This window comes from Podarcis raffonei, chromosome 4, assembly GCF_027172205.1.
Source record: "Podarcis raffonei isolate rPodRaf1 chromosome 4, rPodRaf1.pri, whole genome shotgun sequence".
Taxonomy (NCBI): Eukaryota; Metazoa; Chordata; class Lepidosauria; order Squamata; family Lacertidae; genus Podarcis; species Podarcis raffonei.
Genome location: NC_070605.1, coordinates 76,337,389 through 76,357,314, shown reverse-complemented (window position 1 = coordinate 76,357,314; position 19,926 = coordinate 76,337,389). Strand labels below are relative to the sequence as shown.

At 41.8% G+C, this 19,926-nt stretch overlaps 1 protein-coding gene across 4 annotated transcripts in view; it reads right to left on the bottom strand.

Moving 5' to 3' along the window:
* The window catches only part of NPAS2 (neuronal PAS domain protein 2), a 100,165-nt gene that overhangs the window by 16,774 nt on the left and 63,465 nt on the right, over window positions 1-19,926 (bottom strand). For all 4 annotated transcript variants that reach the window (XM_053384189.1, XM_053384190.1, XM_053384191.1 and 1 more), the window contains 9 exons: window positions 18,439-18,587; window positions 18,051-18,142; window positions 15,274-15,363; window positions 14,827-14,947; window positions 13,050-13,163; window positions 7,351-7,469; window positions 6,160-6,242; window positions 4,602-4,708; window positions 1,760-1,907 (listed from right to left, as the gene is read on the bottom strand). In XM_053384189.1, coding sequence (XP_053240164.1) covers window positions 1,760-1,907; window positions 4,602-4,708; window positions 6,160-6,242; window positions 7,351-7,469; window positions 13,050-13,163; window positions 14,827-14,947; window positions 15,274-15,363; window positions 18,051-18,142; window positions 18,439-18,587 — 1,023 coding nt within the window. The remainder of the gene's footprint in view (window positions 1-1,759; window positions 1,908-4,601; window positions 4,709-6,159; window positions 6,243-7,350; window positions 7,470-13,049; window positions 13,164-14,826; window positions 14,948-15,273; window positions 15,364-18,050; window positions 18,143-18,438; window positions 18,588-19,926) is intronic.

Here is a 19,926-nt window from a genome sequence, read left to right as displayed (position 1 = left end):
ACAGGTTAGCAATTGCAGAAAGGCTTATGTATAATGCATGAAATTGTTCTACCTCCCAAACTAGCAGGTATATGATTGTAATCAGAGTATTTCTCTAGAGTCCAATTAGCATGCCAATACATAATTAATGTTTGTAACAAAATATTGGGCTGTTTCCTACAAAGTCATCTTGTCTATACAAAGTCTTCTGCTTGCACAACTGAACTTCCCCTCTGTCTCCACTTCCTGCATCCATCCTTGAAAAGATTTGGAGGGTGCACAGGGGGGAGAAAATCCAATTTTCAAGCAGAAGTCCTTGCATGAAAGGGACAATTTGGCTGGATAACAATTGATTGTATAGTAAAGCATATGCCTTATTTCCAGACAAGAGTGTTCATCAATGAAGCAAGTACCTCAGCAAGATGGCCTTAGTCTAACTACAGTGGTACCTTGGTTCTCGAATTTAAAACGTTCCGGAAGTCCGTTCGACTCCCGAAATGGTTTGAAAACCAAGACGCAGCTTCTGATTGGCTGCAGGAGCTTCCTGTACTCAATCAGAAGCTGTGGAAGCCGCGTTGGATGTTTGGCTTCTGAAAAACGTTTGCAAACTGAACACCCATGTGTTGGGGAGCCGATTTGTTTGGGAGCCAAGTCGTTCAACTACCAAGGTACCACTGTACTCCCTGTGACCCATGAGTAGTTTTATTCCATTGCACCCGCATGCTCAAAATCTCTAAGACTGCCCTTAAAAGTTAGATTAACTACCACAGAACCAAACTAGGGCCCTGTTGAATTATACATTTCCTCAAAGACTACATTAGCACGTGCAAGAAATGTTGTGGTGGCTGCTTGTAATGCAACCGTATGCAGATTTCTCCGTGGAGCAAAACGTTTGTGCGGCTTTATCTCGCGAGGTGGCACTGGCAATGTTCATCTTTGCAGACTAAGAAAAAGATGAGGGTGGAATGCTAGAGAGTTGGCCAATCGACACACTGGTCAGCTTCACACCGCCTTTGCTGTAGCAAGGTTGTGTTATATATGCAGTCACCTCACAAATGTCTTCGTATGTGGCATTTAAAGCTAGCACGGTAGAAAGAATGAGTTTATTCTTGCACTAAGCTCAGTAAGAAATTCCCCCTAGCTCATAACATATTGGACGTTCCTTTTCAATGTGACAGGAAAATAAGGAGGAGTGGTTGTCCTATGTGCGTCTCTTAACCAAGCTTTTATTTGCTCTTGTCCTGCAATGAGGACTCTACCGATCGGCACAACACATAGCTGTCAACTTACAGATTTGAAAATAAGGGACCAGAAGCCTCGAAAATAAGGAATCAGCAGCCAAAATAAGGGATTTTAGTCAACCAGCAGCCAAACGAAGCCTCAAGTGGTGGTTCCCATAGCGCAGCAACCCAGCAAAGGGGATGCAGCAAGGAAAACCACTGTCACCTCTCCGCTGGGAAGCGCTGAGCAAAGGCGAGTCCCCAGGCAATGCGGCCGATTTAATCGGCACAAGGCATGCAAGCTCCACCCCCCAGTCGTTCTTAGACTCCTTATTGGGTGAGCAACACAGCCAAGCAACTCAGTTGGAGCCTCCCTCCTCCCTGGCTGGCAGGGAGGGAGGGAGGAGAGGAGCTGCTTCCTTTGAAACCCAGGAAATTTAAGGGACATCATCAATAAGGGACAGCAGCGGGACATGGCGCTGGGATAAGGGACTGTCCTGCCAAATAAGGGACGCTTGACAGCTATGGCGCAGCAGCGACGTCACTCAATTTCTCCATACCTTACTACCGTGTGGGTGCATACGATGAATTCTGGTTTGGAGTTCCACTGGTGATAGGTGATATAATAGTGCGTTTGCAGCCAGATCCACTGCTGTCCTTTGGTCAGAAACCGGTAGCAGCAAGACTTCCCTTTGCCAAACTGCATCACTATTTGTGGACACACACAAAAATGCACACTGCATCAAAGATTTCAGGATATGAAAAACATCCTTTAAAAAAAAAAGATTTTAGCTAATCTACAAATCTACATGCAGCTTTCTTAAGAGGGGCTTCGGAAACTTCAGTTTGGTACAGGACACAACAGCAAGAATGCATGTGGGAGCACGTTTTCTATTGGTTAGAATTACACTAGTTGCTTAAAAAAAATGCACCATTTAGGGTGTGCGATTAAATCCTCCATGATGCTGATCGGAGAACAGAATTTTGCCACAAACTCTATAAAATGGATTCGTTCCTAAATTATTCATAGGTATATTACCTGAGAATACTGAAGGATATTTGAAGAAATAAAAAGAGAATAGAATTTGGAATCCTGTACAACTGATAATTCGCTTAAGAAAGAGTTAAAGGAATTAAGGCATTTTAGTACTTCTGCAGTGGGTATTCCATTCTTGTACAGTAACAATGAGAGAGAAACAAATAAAATACATATAAAATGTACTAGTTAAAATGCGTTATATTTTGCTTGCTACTTAGCAATGAGGTGCTAAGATGGACAAACAGAGCACGTATGGAATCACAGTGTTTAGAGGTATCTCAAAGGTCCAACTTTTGCAGATTCAGGAGATCCACTATACAGTATTCCTGATAAGTGCCTCCACTTAAAAACCTCTGATGCATGTTTGTTGGATTGTCAAACAGCATGTGCCATCAAGAAGTTCTTAATCCTTAGATGAAATGCTTCTCTTGAAATCTGAAGCCGTTGGTTTGGGTCCTAGGCTATGGAGCAACAGTAAACAAATTGGGTCCATCACCTATGTGATAGTCCATCAAATATAGGGAGATGGAGAAACGGGAGATGGAGAAACGGGTTATACACGACAGCTTCCCAATACACCTGTATGTTTAACATCGTTTACTCTCCAGCTGACATGGATCCGTTCAGGCAGAGACAACACAAATCTGGGTCAACCCAAGGATGTTGAACAAATATGAATTGGGAAAGTGCCAGAGCTGAAGGCCCTTTTCTTCACTGTGGCACATCTCCCATCCAGGAAACCCAGCTTTTCCCCTCAAGGAAACCCATCAATGGATAGCTGCTCTGTATGGGATATTTTATAAGGGAGAAAGAGACACTGGGCAGCAATTCATACTGGTTCAGCCCAGCTGATTCTACTCTTCTTTCTTTCCCCTGTGAAATGTTCCATGTTTTATTACTGTATGACTGAGAGAAAGCATGGTGTTATTTCTTTAGTTTTGCACAGTGCCTAAGCAAATTTAGGATTAATAACTAATGCTATTACTACAAATAAAATAATAGTAATAATAATGTCATGTCACAACCTAAGAGAAAGATACAAAGGTTGCACCAGCATGATGGAGGAGGCTGGTCCATTATGGTGACAACTTTTTGTCTGCCCTTAGCCAGCCCCCAGCCCCCCGCTTGCCTTTATACTTATAAACCAGTCCATGGGATGGTCCTGGCTGTCAGCTTCAACCTTCTTAGTCTCAGTTATAGTTGTAGAACTCAGCAAAGAAGAGGATGGGGACAAATGTAGATTAAGTAGGCTCCATCTGCCATTGGCTTTGGCCCCTCTTGCCATTGATGGCCACTCTGCCTTTTGCCCTACATGTCCCAATGGGCATCAGACACCACTGATGGTTTATTCAGACAGGACTGAAGTGTCTTATTAATAGAAGAAGTTAACGAAAGAACACGATTTAATATTTAAAGACTTTGAACTTTCTATGACAGCGTAGCTTAAATTAATTTTGCTGGACTCTCATCGGCACCGTGTCTGTGATCAAATGTATTCAAGATATACTGGCTTGTCTTGTGCCAGATTAATCTCATTTTACACCAAACAGTCATGATCTGACAGATGAACTTAACTTTGTATTCTGCACCAGAAAGCTGAAAATAAATTTTGAACAGCGCCATTCATGTGAGTAGCAGGACACTTACAGACAAACAACAGACATGGCAAGCAATATTAGATATGATTTGTGTTGAGTCGTTCGAGGTTTTAATTTAATGCTTCAGCTTCACCTAATTAGCAGTTGTTGAGTAGTATTGGATATTTGTACTATTTTGACAACTCCGCCTCCCAAGATTTCATATCCAATGAGGAGTTAAGCAAGTCAATCCACATGAAGAATAAAATGTAGACAAATCAGTTTGCATTACACAAATGGCTAGCCTCAAATGACTACTTATTATTTATAATAATTCTGTATTAGTATTATGTATTTATTTATATCCTGCCTTTTTCCCTGACAGGGACTCATAATACTCTCTGAACTCTAGAATATGGGCATTTAAGTGTTAAATTAAAGGTAGAGGTTAGGGCCCTCCAGATATTGTTGGATTCCAACCCGCATCAGCCCTAGCCAGTCATCAAATATGGCAGATGCTGGGTAGTCCACCAAGATCTGGAAGTCCACATCTTATCCATCTCTACTGTAAATCTTAAACCAAACATGAATATAATTCACTAACAGGTTTACTAGTATCACCAGCAGGCTCTCTTTGTGTGTGTGGAGAAGGAGGGGGAACTCCATTGCTAAAACCAATGGTTTAGTTGAGTTGGATGCAACCCAATGTCTTCAGATTTTCATTTCTATCTTTGCTATCACACGGAAACAAACTGAATTCCTTACTGTAGGTAATGTCATACTCACAGTGTTCGTGGCAGCGTGCCAAGAGCTGAAGGTCATCTATATGATAGTAATCATATCCAGAAGTTCCCAGCACTTCAAAAGGCAAATATCCTATAATCGGTGGTGCTCTGTATCACGGTAAAATGCAAATGATTTTATTAAACCATTAAAAATATCATCAGCAGTGCTCAACCCTTATTCTCTCTGCCCACCCCAAAAACTCTGGAAGTGACTCCACCTAGGCACCAAAACAATAAGCAGGGCAACAGACTATTTGGGACTGCTTCGTATTACTGGAACTCAGCAGGGAGGGAAAACCTCTTGTGCACAGCTCACCATTTTTTTAAATAAAGTGCTTAAAATAAACGAAGGAAAGCAGAAAGGTAGAACGAAAGGTAGAAATAAAGCAGGAAGGTTTACACAAGTTCACTCTGTAGAGCGACAGGACTGGTTAATTCACAACTGTGCACAGTATGTTGACAGGCCTCCAAATATGTCTCTCAGCGATGGGAACAAACATCGTCCAGGTTCTTGTTGTTTTTTAAGTCACTGGTTTAGATTGAGATGTCATGAAGCAATAAAAACTTCCAAGCGCTGCTATAGTGCTTCGGGAAAATGTTGCAATGAGTTTTTAAAGTGTTTCTACCTTAAAAAGGCAAAAGGCAAAGGACCCCTGGACGGTTAAGTCCAGTCAACGGCGACTCTGGGTTTGCGGTGCTCATCTCACTTTACAGGCCAAGGGAGCTGGCGTTTGTCCACAGACAGCTTTTCTGGGTCATGTGGCCAGCATGACTAAACCGCTTCTGGCGAACCAGAGCAGCGCACGAAAGCACTGTTTTCCTTCCCACCAGAGCAGTACCTATTTATCTACTTGCACTTTTTGGCATGCTTTCAAACTGCTAGGTTGGCAGGAGCATGGACCGAGCAACGGGAGCTCACCCCATCGCGGGGATTCGAACCGCCGACCTTTTGATCGGCAAGCCCAAGAGGCTCAGTGGTTTAGACCACAGCACCACCCACACCCCTTGTTTCTATCTTAAAACCCATTAAAGCAAGATAACTCTTCATAATTGTAAGTGATAACAGGGGGGAAAGGGTACACGAAAAAATAGGTGAAACTAACCACGTTTACCTCAGATGTATGGACAGCAAGATGCATGGTACTGCACATTAAAAATGAAAACATGAAGACAGAAGATGACAGTATTTTTTTCCTTTAGTATTATGGGGTTGTTGTTTTTTTGCCTGGTCTGGATTTTGTTGCTTGTCAAGTCTGTTAGTTTAACTATATTATTGGGAGAGATCCAACACAACTATATGGAACACATTTTGGGGGCACACAGAAGGCTGGATGGTGCAGAAGAGAAATCTGAAGCCACACAGTGCAATCAGGCAGATGTTGTCATAGGTCACCCATTGCATAAATATATAGTGTCTGAATCATTCTCACACTTTTGAACACTGCCCCGTAATCCTCTGATGAAGGACAATTAAGTAACTTCAAATAAATACGATAAATAAACAGTAGTAAATTGTCTAAGAAAACATAAAGTATAGTCGTCTTCTTTTTTTAACCAACCTGTGATCCAGAAACAAAAATTTCCATTCCAAACTGTGTCTTGAAGTGAATTCCTCTAAAGGTTCTTCAGCGATGCACATTTCCTGTATTAGAATAAAATTCTGAGTGACTGTAGTACCTTTATCGCCATTTAATTTGCTTTTTTTTTCTTAAATGTTAGTGAACAACATGTGAAAGGAATAGAAAAGAAAAATTAAATATCTCCATCTAATAGCTAAATAGCAACTCCATCCAGTTTATTAGTTTTAACTGGTGCTGGGCTACTTATTCTGGATATAATGACAAAACAGATTAAATGTTTTCATTCCTAACATAGTTCAGCCTGGATAGCTCAGTTAGTAAGAACATGGTGCTGATAACACCAAGGCTGTAGGTTTGATCCCTGTATAGGACAGCTGCATATTCGTGTGTTAACACAGAGTCTGAAATTGTTGAGAGTCCCTAGACCCAGCAATTTTTGGCACACATATTTGGAGACTGAACACGAGAATGACAAATCCTATGATAAGCACTCCTAAACGTTACTCCTGAGGCAGAGATCACTCCCCACAGGGAGGCTTGCTCTTGAAGCAATGTAACATGTGCATTGGCCCATTCTACTCCACGAAGAAAGCCCCTCAGATTGCTTTTGCAGACATGAGACAACAACTGCATTCCATCCCTAGTTCCGCATACACGGGCAGATGTTTTGGATAAGTATCAAATTGACCAGGCTCAGATTATCAGCTGACTTACCAACAGCAGAGGGATGGGGTGATGGTGGCAATCTCAGAGAGGTATTTCTAACAACTTATTTACTTAGAACATTTATATCCTCCCTTTCCGGGCTCCGGCCCAACGATACCTGATTTTAGCTTCAGCAAGATGCCTGCATTATTATCTGCAAGATGCCTGCTTGAAAAGTTGCATGCATTGCCTCACGGAGCCTCAAGGTGCTCCCCTGCTGCTTTTTGTACCGGTTTACCTTCAGAAATATTGAACACCTTACCGATGGCCATTCCGTTATGCCAAGGTACCATGTATGCCCCTGCGCTGCAAGCCATGGCTTTGGGAGGAGCCACCATATACGTAGAGAGGAGGCTCCGCCTATCCCTAATGCCTTGTACACACCCATGAGTGGGAAGATAAGGGACTGAAAGGGCTGATACGACTACAAAGACTTTTAACAGACTCTAAGACATACACACTTGCCTTTAGAAACTGAGGTGTTGCCAGTCGAACAGTAGCGACAAAGCAGACTTGTTTTCCTAGTGGTGTTCTGTAACCTCTTGGAACAGCACCATCAAAGCCATTACAAGTAGATATAGGCACTGGATAAGAAAAGTGCGAGACAAAGAGTTGTGCCTTTTAGTGTATTTAGCTCCCACTATTTTATACATATAGAAATGCGCCGATATCACTCAGAGAGGTATGTGTCTGGGCAGTGCTTTTAAGGTTACGTATGTGTATATGTATGTATTATTTTTTTAGGAATTAGCTGAATAAAAAAAAAAAATGAAGTCACAACTTAAAGTCAAGCCAGAAAGTAAGCTGGAGGGTATTCAACACTAAGCTTTACTCAGTGTAGGCTTTCTGAAATTAATGGCCCGAACGTATAGTCTTCATTCATTCATTTCAATGGGTCTACTCTTGAGTGAACCTTAGTTGACTACCCCCTCCCTGCCAATAAATTGTGTCTTTAAAAATTGGTCATTGCTGAACAGCAGTATAGCAGATGGGCTGGAGAACGATGTCAAGTGAGAAGCAATAGGTGGGAGGAGATTCTGAACCCCCTCAAGATAGATGGGAGGGGTTGGGATAGATTGAAGTAGCAAGAAGAGATGGAGATCACTATTCCCCTCAAACTCAGTTTCCCCCCCAGGAAAAGCTCTCCTAGCTTTACAGGTTTTCAGCACAGCACAGATTTGAAATGTGTGACCATGACGTCTCATTCCACTCTCGGAGAAGCTTCCACTTCCCTATTAGCGAAATGTGTCACTTTCAGTGCTGTGGAATATGATTCTGTTTTTCCTGGTCTATCCAATTCTGGCTGATATTTACCTCCTTTATTACAGGCTAGTTGTGTGCAGATATATTTTCTGCCCTGCCCATGAGTATTGAAATATGCAATCTGCTACCTACGCTCTGAGTTGTACAGTTCTGGAAAAAGCACAGCATGAGATTCTGGCTGCTAGCCTGAAACCAAAAGGTTATATAAAAAAACCCCTAGAGGATATAGTTTTTAAAACACTTGTTTTCATGTCGAAATTATATTCCATCTGTTTCCGCGCTGAATTCAGCATCTATTTCATCAAATAACAGTACCTGTCTATTATTTCACATCTTAATTCATTTTGCCATGTTCCTAAGACTGAAGAAAAAAGGCTCAATTCACAGAAACACGCAGCCAAATAGATATCGCTTCTCATGCAGAAATGCATCTGCATAAAAAATGCAGTTGTGTATTTGCTGTTGCATCACCACTGTGCCCATTTTCACTTGTGCATCACAAAGATGCTTTTAAACATTTATGTAATGGCTAAAAGGGGTTTCTGCATTGGTGTGCGTCTGATAAGATGGTCCTTTTATATCGGTAAATTCAGAGTCATATGAAACTAAGAAAAAAGAATGCTTCACCACAATTTTTTTTTAAAAAGCTGCTAGTTATATGGTCTGGCACCAGCCAGTTATGCAGCGTTTATACAGTCTTGCAGACTGTGTAATTGTGAGTTCTGACAAGCACAGTGTGAATACGATATGACCATTTGAGCTAATATCAACTTTTTAAACATTACTCCTAGAATATATTCAGGCAAACAACTGAAGCGAAATCCAAGAAATAGTTGGAAGTTGGAAGTAATTAAACAAATTATTACTTTCGTTATTATATTGCCACAAAGCAGCCTTCTAGTGCATACTAGAAATACAAAGCTGTTTTCCATTCAGTAAGAATATTCTACTGTATGAACACACAGTGTTGAGGAAGTGGGGCAGGGATATGGAATATGATATTTACGCCACTTACGCTCTAACCCTATAACAGTCCATTTTAATAAACCACAGCTCCTCAGTATGCCAAGGATCACTGTGAATTGGTTACGGTTTACAAAACAGTTGCCTCTGGTTAGTTGTAAATTGCTTGGCATGTGTTTTCTTTTTAATGCTGTCTGCATACCTACCTCAATATTTTATATTTTTCTGAAGCAACTGGGATGTCCCAGACCATATATGCATACCTGTAATTTTCCTTCCTTAATTTTAAAATATTATCTCAGTAATTGGTGGATGCAAACTGCTAAGCACTAGAAAGAAGACAGAATTATTTGGATCCAGACAGAGAGATGTCTCCCTCTCCCTCTCCCTCCCTCTCTCTCTCTCTGTGTGTATGTGTATAAGGAGCTTTCCATAGGTGTTGCCAATGAGAGATGCTGGTGCCAACACACATCTCCATTGTGAAGCTCACCCAATACATACTGAACTGGCATGGGAATAAGGGTGCCTCTGGGTCACAAGGTGCTACCAGTTGCTACAGCTGGATTGTAAAGAATTGTACAGAGACAATAGGCAAGAAGAAGAAGAAAATGCATGAAAATGAGCAACAGGGATAGCTCATCCTAATAGTACCATGCCCTGCTAGGCTGCAATCCCCTACCTTTATAGCACCAGCTTCTTATGGCTACGCAAACATTACACTAAAGAGAGGGAAATCACCATAAACTATCCTAAAGCGCAGGTTAATAAGGAATTTTTGCAAAGTTAATCTAGCTTGCAGTAAAGAATACTTTGATAGGGTGGAATTTTTTACTTGCTACGTAAACTACAACTGACCAAGACAAGGGACCAACTCCTGCATAGTATAGAACTTCCAACACTGCAATTCTATGTTTCTATGATGCCCATCGACAGAGGAGCTGAAACCATTCCTAGCTGAATGCAGCAACATTTTAAATTCTCTCAATGGGTCTTTCTAGAGAATGCTAAGCCTCACCTTAGACTTTGTGCTAACATTCATTTTCAGCGACATTAGAGAAATATCTCGTGCAATGGAGTGCGCATTCAAGTGTGGAAAGGAAAGACTGGCTGTGGGGAAGAAAGATATGCTATTGCTGGCTTTTAAAAATGTGGCTAGCTGCATGCTCCAGCTTAAGATAAGGGGAATGAATAATTTCCAGACCATTAAAAAGAGCATTGTTGAGCATTGTTGTGGTTCTTCGGTAACCAATATAGTGTCCTACAGATGTTGAGTTCCTCTCTCATCATCCCTGAGCACAGACCATGCTGGCTGGGGCTGATAGGACTTGGAGTCCCTCAACATCTGCAGGGCACCGTGTTGGCTATGTATGCAGTGGATGATCAGCTTTGCTGCTGTTTGGTGCAAGAAAAGAAATCATTGGATAAGTGCTCCTGCACAGCGGCTACATGTGAACATGCAGCACCAAGAGAATTTTAAAATCGAACAACAGGTTGGGGGAATTGTTTTGCTCACCTCTAGTTATAACACAGGAAATAATAATAATATTTTTTTTATTTATACCCTGCCCTCCCTAGCCAAGGCCGGGCTCAGGGTGGCTTACAAGCAATAATAAAAACAAGTTGAATGATTACAACTTAAAAACAAAATTAAAATACAACATTAAAATATTGAAACATTAAAATATTAAAATGTAGCCTCATCGGAGGAGGAGAAGGAAAAGAAAAAAGAAAGAGAGGGAGGGAATCAAATTGGCTCCAAGCCAAAGGCCAGGTGGAACAACTCTGTCTTACAGGCCCTGCGGAAAGAAATCAGATCCTGCAGGGCCCTGGTCTCATGAGGCAGAGCGTTCCACCAGGCCGGAGCCAGAGTTGAAAAGGCCCTGGCTCTGGTTGAAGCCAATCTAACTTCCTTAGGAAATAAGAAATGCCTCTGACATCTGCGCAACCATATTACTACACACAACACACTAGCAATTAATGTGCTATGTCAGGGGTGTCAGACACAAGGCCCGCGGGCCAAATCCGGCCCGCCAGACCTCGTCATGTGGCCCGTGTAGCCGCCACCGGCCACCAGCCTTCACCTTTTATTCTCGCTTGTGTTTTTTTTTTACACAATAAAGTTTACATGGTGCGGCTCCCTACTTGCCTCCCCCCGTCACTCTTAAGGACGTGGCTGCTGCTTCAAATGTCCCCGCGTCTCTCAACTTGCGCCTTCGTCGTGGGGGGGGGGGCTGAAGCGAGGCGGGCAGCTTGCTTCTCTCTCCCGCTCACTGCTCAAAAAGAGCAAGCGGAAGGTCAGGTCTCTCGCGCCGCGGAGGGAGAGTCTTTCTCCTCGGAGAAACTTTTTTATTCCAGCCTTAGATCTTCTCCGGGAATGCTGGATCCCGGCGTGCAAACTCGCCCTGCGAGAGGCGTCCTCTTCTCCTCCGCTGGATTTCACCAGCCTCTTCCTCTTCATTTCGCCTTCCTCTTCATTTCCCTTCCCTTCCTCTTCTTTTCGCCTCCCTCTCCATCTTTGCACGGCCAGCCTTTCCAGGACCGACGATGCCCGTGTTCTTTGGGAATATGGGGTGGCTGGTGTGTGTGGGGGGGGGGGGTGAGTGGGAGAGAGAGAGAGAGAGAGAGGCGCGCGCACACTCCAAACACCCTTAAAATAAATGTAAAGTGGGGGCGGCGATGATGATGGCCGTGATGGGAGGGGGCTGTGTTCCCTGGCACCCCCTCCACTCCCTGCACCCCACCGCCGCCTTCCTCCTCCTGCTCCTCCTCTTGCAATTTCGCGGCAAGCCAAGCGAGGAAGGCGATCTGGCGCCCGGCTCTCTATCTCGGCTCCACAAGTTGGACTCCGCGCCCGTCCGGCACATGTCAGTCCCGCTGGCACATTCCTGGGAGGAGATCGGACTGCGGCTCCTTGCAGCCCTTCCATCACTTGGTCACACATTTGGGCGGGCGGCTCGCTCTCCGCCCTGCCAGCAGCTCCGTCTTGATCTCTCCCTCCCGTCTCGGGGAAGGAAACGAAAAAGCCGGAGATCCAGTTGCAGGCAGCGCGCTCGCGCTCTTTCGCCTTTTGCACTATGCAATGGCACCCCGAGATGGGGGGGGGGGAGAGGGGAATTAGCCAAGGAAAATGAGAGTGCACAAGGCATGTTGATGCTTTCCTGTCAGAGCTCTCTCTCTCTCTCTCTCTCTCTCTCTCTCTCTCTCTCTCCCACACACACATTTTATTTACAGCCCCATGCCGTGTATGTTTACTCAGAAGCCAGCCTCACTTTCTTCGACAGGAGTTTCAAGTAAATGCACATAGGATTGCAGCAATCATCTCATTAGGGCTCATTATTTGTAACAACTTTGTTTCCTAGTTCTGCTGGATCTCTCAGTGGCCTTTGATACAATCGACCATAACATCCTTCTGGACCGTCTACATTATTACAAAAAACAGTAATAATTGAATGCAGTGACAATAATTTATGATAATAAAGAGTGGACACATAGTCCTACAGATACAACCGGCCCTTTGAGGGTGACCAAACTGCTGATGCGGCCCCCGATGAATTTGAGTTTGACACCCCTGTGCTATGTGGAAGGACTACTTCGTTTTACTAGAATGAAAATGTTACGACTATATTCCACAGAAATGTTACGTACTTGCAACAGAGGTGGATCTCTGTCACATTCATTACACAAGAAAATGGATCAAGTGCTCTGGGTTTGCTTAGAACTGCAGCTTTGGAGTCTAGTCATAACAATATTTACTCATAAGTAAATCCCACCTAGTTCAATGCTTGGTATTGTGGTCTAAGCAACTGGTTGTTGTCATTCTGTCTGAAATTGCTCTGTTGATGTTGGAAATGCGCATGCACACACACACACAGAACGCTCAACCCCCTATATACATTTATTTAGTCACTGGTTATAGTTACAGAATAGCTGAGACTTACCATGACTGTAAGACAGAAAGTTCCCTACAAATTTTATATATTCGTATGTTGGAAATTCCTTTGGGTTCAGACTTCCCCTCAAAAGATGACAGCAAAATTCCAAATCTTCGTCAGCTGGAATTTTTAAAAAACACATGTCAAAAAAGACAAGATAAATATTATTTGTAAACTAAACTCAATGAGATTCACATAATGAGGCAAATGGAAGAACCGCAATGAATTCAATAATGCTGTCTATAGTCACAAAGGCCCACAGTCCGCTGGATGAATCTCTGCATAAACCTAGGCTGCTCAGAACTATAAATAGGTATTTCTCATGCATACTTAAAGCCAGGGATTGAGTTTGACTCTTAATCCAATTTTTCTGTACCATTCCATGAAATAAATCACGCAAGCTTAATATACGTATATGTGATTGCAAACAATCCAATGCAAAAAATCAACTTCACATTGCAATTTTAATTGTCTTTTCCTTTTCCTGCATAACAAAATTATTCTTTATTTATTTATTCTGGGGAAAAAAATCTTTTTTAATTAAAACAGTTTCTTACACTGCAGCAAAATAAGAAGAGTATCTTGTGGCACCATGCATCTGATGATGTAGGTTGCAGACTATGGAAGCTTATACCATTATAATTTTGCTAGTCTTTAAAACAGGTTAACCATAGATAGAATTGATTAAAATGAATCTATCTTGTTAACTAGTAATCCCTGATCCTTCTCCCATGCCTGCCCTTTTAATAGTTCAAAGCACTGTGATTTTAAAACCAATATGTAAAAAATTCCACAAGTTCTCATGTGTAATAATAAAAAAAAAAATTATGAACAGATGACTACAACAGGATCTGATTAAAGTCTCCTTATATGTATATCCAACTAAAATAACAATTTTCCTTAAGATTCAACAATGTATTATTAACATAGCTGCGAACAGTCCCATTTTTTACTACAATAAGCGCGATTATTATAGATTTTAAATTGCATAGAAGAATAATTCTCTATAGACTAGTTCCCTTAGCTTCAAAATAAAAAATATAATACATGAACTATCCTTTCCCAAAAACATATGTAATGTCATTGCCAGCAAAGCATTCTTTCAAGTGTACTGTACAGACCCTTAAGAGATAAATAAATCTTAGAGCCGATGGGTGGGATCCAACTAATATGTCAGGGCAAGGATTTATCCTGGTGCAGCAGAACTTCCCCTCCTCTCCTCTCCTTGTGCACCCCCTAAATCTGTTCTAGTGATTCCTGCAACAATCCACAGCAGATCTGAGCAGGGTGAGGGGCACACACTGGGGAGGGAGGAGGCGGGGAAAGTTCTGTTGCACTAGCATAAATCCTTGCACTGACCAAACCTGTTAGATGGATACTATTAAAGGTAAAGGGACCCCTGACTATTAGGTCCAGTCGTGGCCGGCTCTGGGGTTGCAGCGCTCATCTCACTTTATTGGCTGAGGGAGCTTCCGGGTCATGTGGCCAGCATGACTAAGCCGCTTCTGACAAACCAGAGCAGCGCACGGAAACGCTGTTTACCTTCCCGTCGTAGCGGTATCTATCTATCTACTTGCACTTTGACGTGCTTTCGAACTGCTAGGTAGGCAGGAACAGGAACCGAGCAACAGGAGCTCACTCCGTCGCAGGGATTCGAACCACCGACCTTCTGATCAGCAAGTCCTAGGCTCTGTGGTTTAACCCACAGCGCCACCCGCATCCCTGGATACTATTACTGCCCTGTTAATTTTTGTCCCATGAACGCAGTAGAAGTAATACTCACATTTTAAGTACTCTGATGAGACAGTATCCATCAGTAGCATGTGAGATGATAATATTTTATAAATGTCTGAATGTTCTTGCTCTGGGAGGAAATTCAACAGGTTCTGATCCATCACGTCAGACTGTAAGTAACAAAAGTGTCCATTACAGAAATGACCAAAATATGGTATTCCTATTCTTTGCCATCACTTCACAATTAAAAAAATAAATAAATGCAAATCTACAAAAACCATGCAGTGCATTTTGGCCTGACAATCCCATGGAACTCAGGAGAGCTCCTTTCTGAGTAGGTATGTATAATAAGTCTGCATTCTTAATTCTCAAATGTTATGTTAGGCATGCAGTTCCAGGATTTTACATTAGCTGTACTCACAGCCAGACCCCTTTGTTGCGTGCGAGGAACCCTCATTCAGAGATCCTCAAATATGGAACCACAAGAGCTACTCACGGGTAAATGTCCAAGAAGAGGTGTGATGTTGTCAGAAACATACACAATGCTTCCATCTGTTGTAACAGCTATTACAAATCCATCTAATGCCTGATAGAAAGAAGAAGAAAGAAATAGAATGGGTGGGAGTATTGTTAGGTGAAAACTGGGGGTTCACACCTTTCAGCTGAATCCTTTTACACAGAATATTTCCTTATTTCAACTTTGTAGCTCCACGGAAGCTCTCGGAGATCAGACAGGATTTGTTTTGTCTCCTAAGAGCCTGGGTTTAATTGCCCTTCAGCACTTGAAGCTGTTGCAAATGGAGCTGGTCTGTCTGGTCACACAGCTACACACTTGACTCTCAAGAAAAGAAAAGAAATACGTTGAAGAAAAGTTAAGGGAAAGGGTGCTATTCATACTAAGAACCAATTGAAATTTTATCACTGGTAGCTTTATCGTTCTCCCCTCCTCTTTTTTTCCTTACCTCTGTGTTCCCAATATTTTTTTGCATTTTTTAACTGCTTCTGCCACTACCACAACTAAACCCTTAACTTTAAAAAAATATATAAAGAAACAATTCCAGTCAGAATCTGTGGGGTGCACAAAAGTGGCCCAAGAAATTAATTTGATGCAGCCTCTGGACACTTACTGCCTGCATTTGTAGAGCTCCTCATTACAGCTAAAGAGTGTCTCATTACATCATTTACTCATTCCCTAATTGACTATAACAAAAAAAAAATCTATGTAACAACTTAGGGCTCCTTCCTCAACCACCCAGCAGGACAGTCAACACCTTTCTTCTTTTGTATCACTTTTTTCCAAGTTTTTCTTTGCAGCCGTAAATGCTCACTTCTCCCAGAACTGAAGGTGAAGTGCCTTTGACAGCTACATTAATTAAGCTCATGGTCCACATTTGGCTAGAACACATTTTTCTACTCTTGAAATACTTAAATCTTGAGAAGAACAAATCCTCCAGAGATAGCTGTCTTGAGCTCATTACAGTGGAGATTTGTTTGAGTAAATGGTTTATTTATCTTTAATACATTATACATTTTGCAGATGGGTTCTCATTAGGATTTTATGGAAGAATCTGATCAATGTATCCAAACAAGACACTATTTTTACTTCTTTGTTTGCAAACAGTTTGTGCAACAGAAGGATGGCCCACTTTTCTGCAAAAACTCTGCTGAAACTGCCTCGTTTGTACAAAAGCAAGCCGGTTACAGCTGTGAGCCAAGCTGTGAGCCAAGCAGAACTTCAGCAGGTGAAGCCTTTTTTTGCCAAACAAACATAGTGATGGAGAAAATTTGCTTAAACACAGAAGAGCAATTCCAGAAAACGTTAGTAACTAATAATATCATCGTAAGAGAATTCAAGGCAATTCAGTTCACTGCTATCAATACACTCATACCCCAGGATGGAACATTCAGTTTTATAATTTCACTTGTGTTTCATATGTAGACCACACAACAAAGACTGGCTGAGGACTGCAGTATCTCAAGAACCGCCTCTCCCCATATGAACTGACCTAGACCCTATGATCGTCAGCTGAGGCCCTTCTTCATGTGCTTCCTCCGAAAGAGGTCTGGAGGGCAGCAACACGAGAACGGGCCTCTTCTGCGGTAGCTCCCCGCTTGTGGAATGCCCAGGGAGGCTCATATCTTTGTTACATATCTTTAGGCACCAGGCAAAAACATTCCTCTTCAACCAGGCCTTTGGCTAATTGATCCATCTATGGCCTTTTATACCGGGTGGGGAGATACTGCTTTTATTTGTTATTTTTGTGTTGTTATATTGTAAACTGCCCTGTGATTCTCGGATAAAGGGAGTATAGAAATTAAACAAGCAAGCAAATAAACAGTATTGCAGGATTTTCCCTGAGGCATCTCAGGCTTGGAAAAGACATTCTCTGAACATCTACTCTGTATCTAACAATAGGCCTTCAGACATTTTTATATTAAAACGCTACTGGGTTGTGTCCAGATAGCCATGCTTAGACTGGACCCGTTGAAAATGTGGGATCTATGTGAATCTGTAACAGAACCCACCACCTCAATTTATTAACGGGATGTCGATTATAAGACTAGTCTAATGTGTAAGGCATTTTGGAACCCAAAATTGTTGCGTGCGTGCTACATTGAAAAAGCTCCTCTTCCTCGTATGAAAATATAAAGTACACTGAATGCCAGTAAGCATGTGGTATAGCATTCCAAGCTTTGAATTTTTATTTTCAACATTAAATTACATCACATGAGGTAGTGAGGTCACTGCTGCTTACTGGGTAGGAAAGACAGGGAGGTCAGAGTAGTGTCTACTGCTTCCTTTGGCGCACTGACCTCTCTACATCCTTGTACCTCAACCTCTCCTTCTTCTTAAGCAGCAGCGACACTGCAACACTTCACCAGGTGAGCTCCTTTTGAATTTTTCCCTACAGTACACTTGCTTTCCAGTTAGTGGGGTTACCTATTATTATCATTATCCATCCTTCACCAGAAGATCCCAGGTTGGTTCAGAGTTGTATGCACACAACATTAAAACAAAATTTTAACAATTAAAAAACAATAATTTTGCAACAGCCAGCTTGTGTTTGCTTGCCAGGAAGGCAATCAAGCAATGAGCATGGGCATAAGTAATCACAAGCAATAAGCTGTGGTTTTGATTCCCTCTCCTCTCTTGCTGAGCTCTATCGACCTATAGAAATGCAAGTGAAAATTATCTGGCTTGCAGGGCTGTAGCCACAGTTTACATTGGAAGAACACACGCATTCACAACTTTGCAAAAATTGAGTTTTTCACCTCTAACATCAGCTGGGTGAATTCTTCGTTGCTGAGAAAGGAAGGCTTCCATTCCTGCTGAGTGTTACAAATCTCTGTTTGTGTCGAGAATTCTAAACAAATGAAAACATTTCTGTTATATATCTACCAATACGTTATCCAACGGTGGGTGGGGGAAAACTGGAACTTTCTTAGGCAAAAAAAAAGAAAAAAGAACATGGCTTCTGTTAATAGTTCTAGATGGTTGTAAGTCTGTGGAAAGACCTGTTGGAGGAACTATATAATTTCAGAAACAGACAGTCATCTATCTTGGAAAACTTCGACCATGAAATTTTGACTGTTTGAAGAAGCCTCACCATTACCCAGGACAGTAATTGGATGAATAAGTGGGCATGGCTCTGTTACCTACCATTGTGTTTCTGAAGAAAGCCAATGACTTTTTCAAGTACTGTAGTTTTGTCCATTTTGCGGGTGTTTCCTGGAAGCATTGAGCTGAGCTCCTTGATAAGGATATTGAACTGGTCACGCCTCTTCTTCTCTGACTTGTTACGTGAAGCCCTACAAACAGGAGAAAACTGTTAATAGACATACACACACCGTGTGGTTATTCAAAATTATTTCTCATTATGGTTCATCATTAAGAAAAGCAAAGAAAGCTGACATAAAACAAGAGTTCTTCTTCATGTAATTTTATATTCATTTTTACAACAAATAAGATTTTCTAAAGCTATGCTGTCTTTTTTCAGGGATCACAGAAGGAAATGTACTACAAGGATAAGATAAACTTGGGGAGCAGCCCAAACCCAAGAACCACAAGGATGAGGGAGGTTTGGAATAAATGGAACTCTGGCTGAGCCTACGTTCCTCAGGCGAGCTCCACTGTTGGTAGCCCCACTCCTGAACAGAGCTCGGAAAGAATAATAAATAATAAATTATTATTATTATTATTATTATTATTATTATTATTATTATTAAATTACACTGGTATAATTTACCCCAGCATAAATTATACTGGCTTCCTATAGTTTGCCTACCCATGGGCTAACACAACCAAACCTCATAACACTTTTTAAACTTGGGAGTGTTAGGTGAGGTCTGTACTTCACCCGCCCGCCAACTGTCCCCCCAAAATAGTACTTCTATCTTGTCAGGATTCAACAAGATAGGGTGTGCTGTCCTGCACAAGAAGTATTTCCAGTAAGAAAGAATGGCAAATGGGTGTTTCTTGTTTATTTGATTACTACAAGAGAAAAGAAAAGGCTCAGGTCCATGCGTTAATAATAAGCATGAATAAAGAAAGCTGAATTCAAGTTCCTGTATCTAGTTGTATCATTTATGCACAATCTTGCTTGTCGACTCTAAGGGAATGCACTTATTCACCCCATATTCGGCACATTATCTAGCACACTCCTGTTTTCATATGGAATAGTGGGCTTCTGTGTCTTGAAAACACATAGATTAGAAAAAAAGACAGTTGATCTAAGCAGCAGAATAGCATGACCTATATTAGTAGAGGAAAGCTGCAGGGAACAAAGAAACTAAAAAAGAGATGATGCTAAATCAAACAGTGGCCAGACTAGAAATTCTTTCATTAAAGAAAAGCATCATGGTGAAAACTAAACCAGATGCAATCCAAGGCTCTGTATAAGCCAATTAATCTCCTGTTTTCACAAAAATGAGAAAGTATCCAGGAAGAGAGAGAAAACTACTAGCAAACAGCTGCTGTGAAACTCCAGATGCCAGTCAGATCTGACAGTTATTACAGCCTTTCATTTCAACAATCTTTTACACTTCCTCGGGCACCCCAAATGAGATGATAGCAATCTCCTTTGTGTGGATTTATCAGTATTGTTGTTGTACCAGCATGTAATACCGGATACTTGTGTCAGTTTCAGGC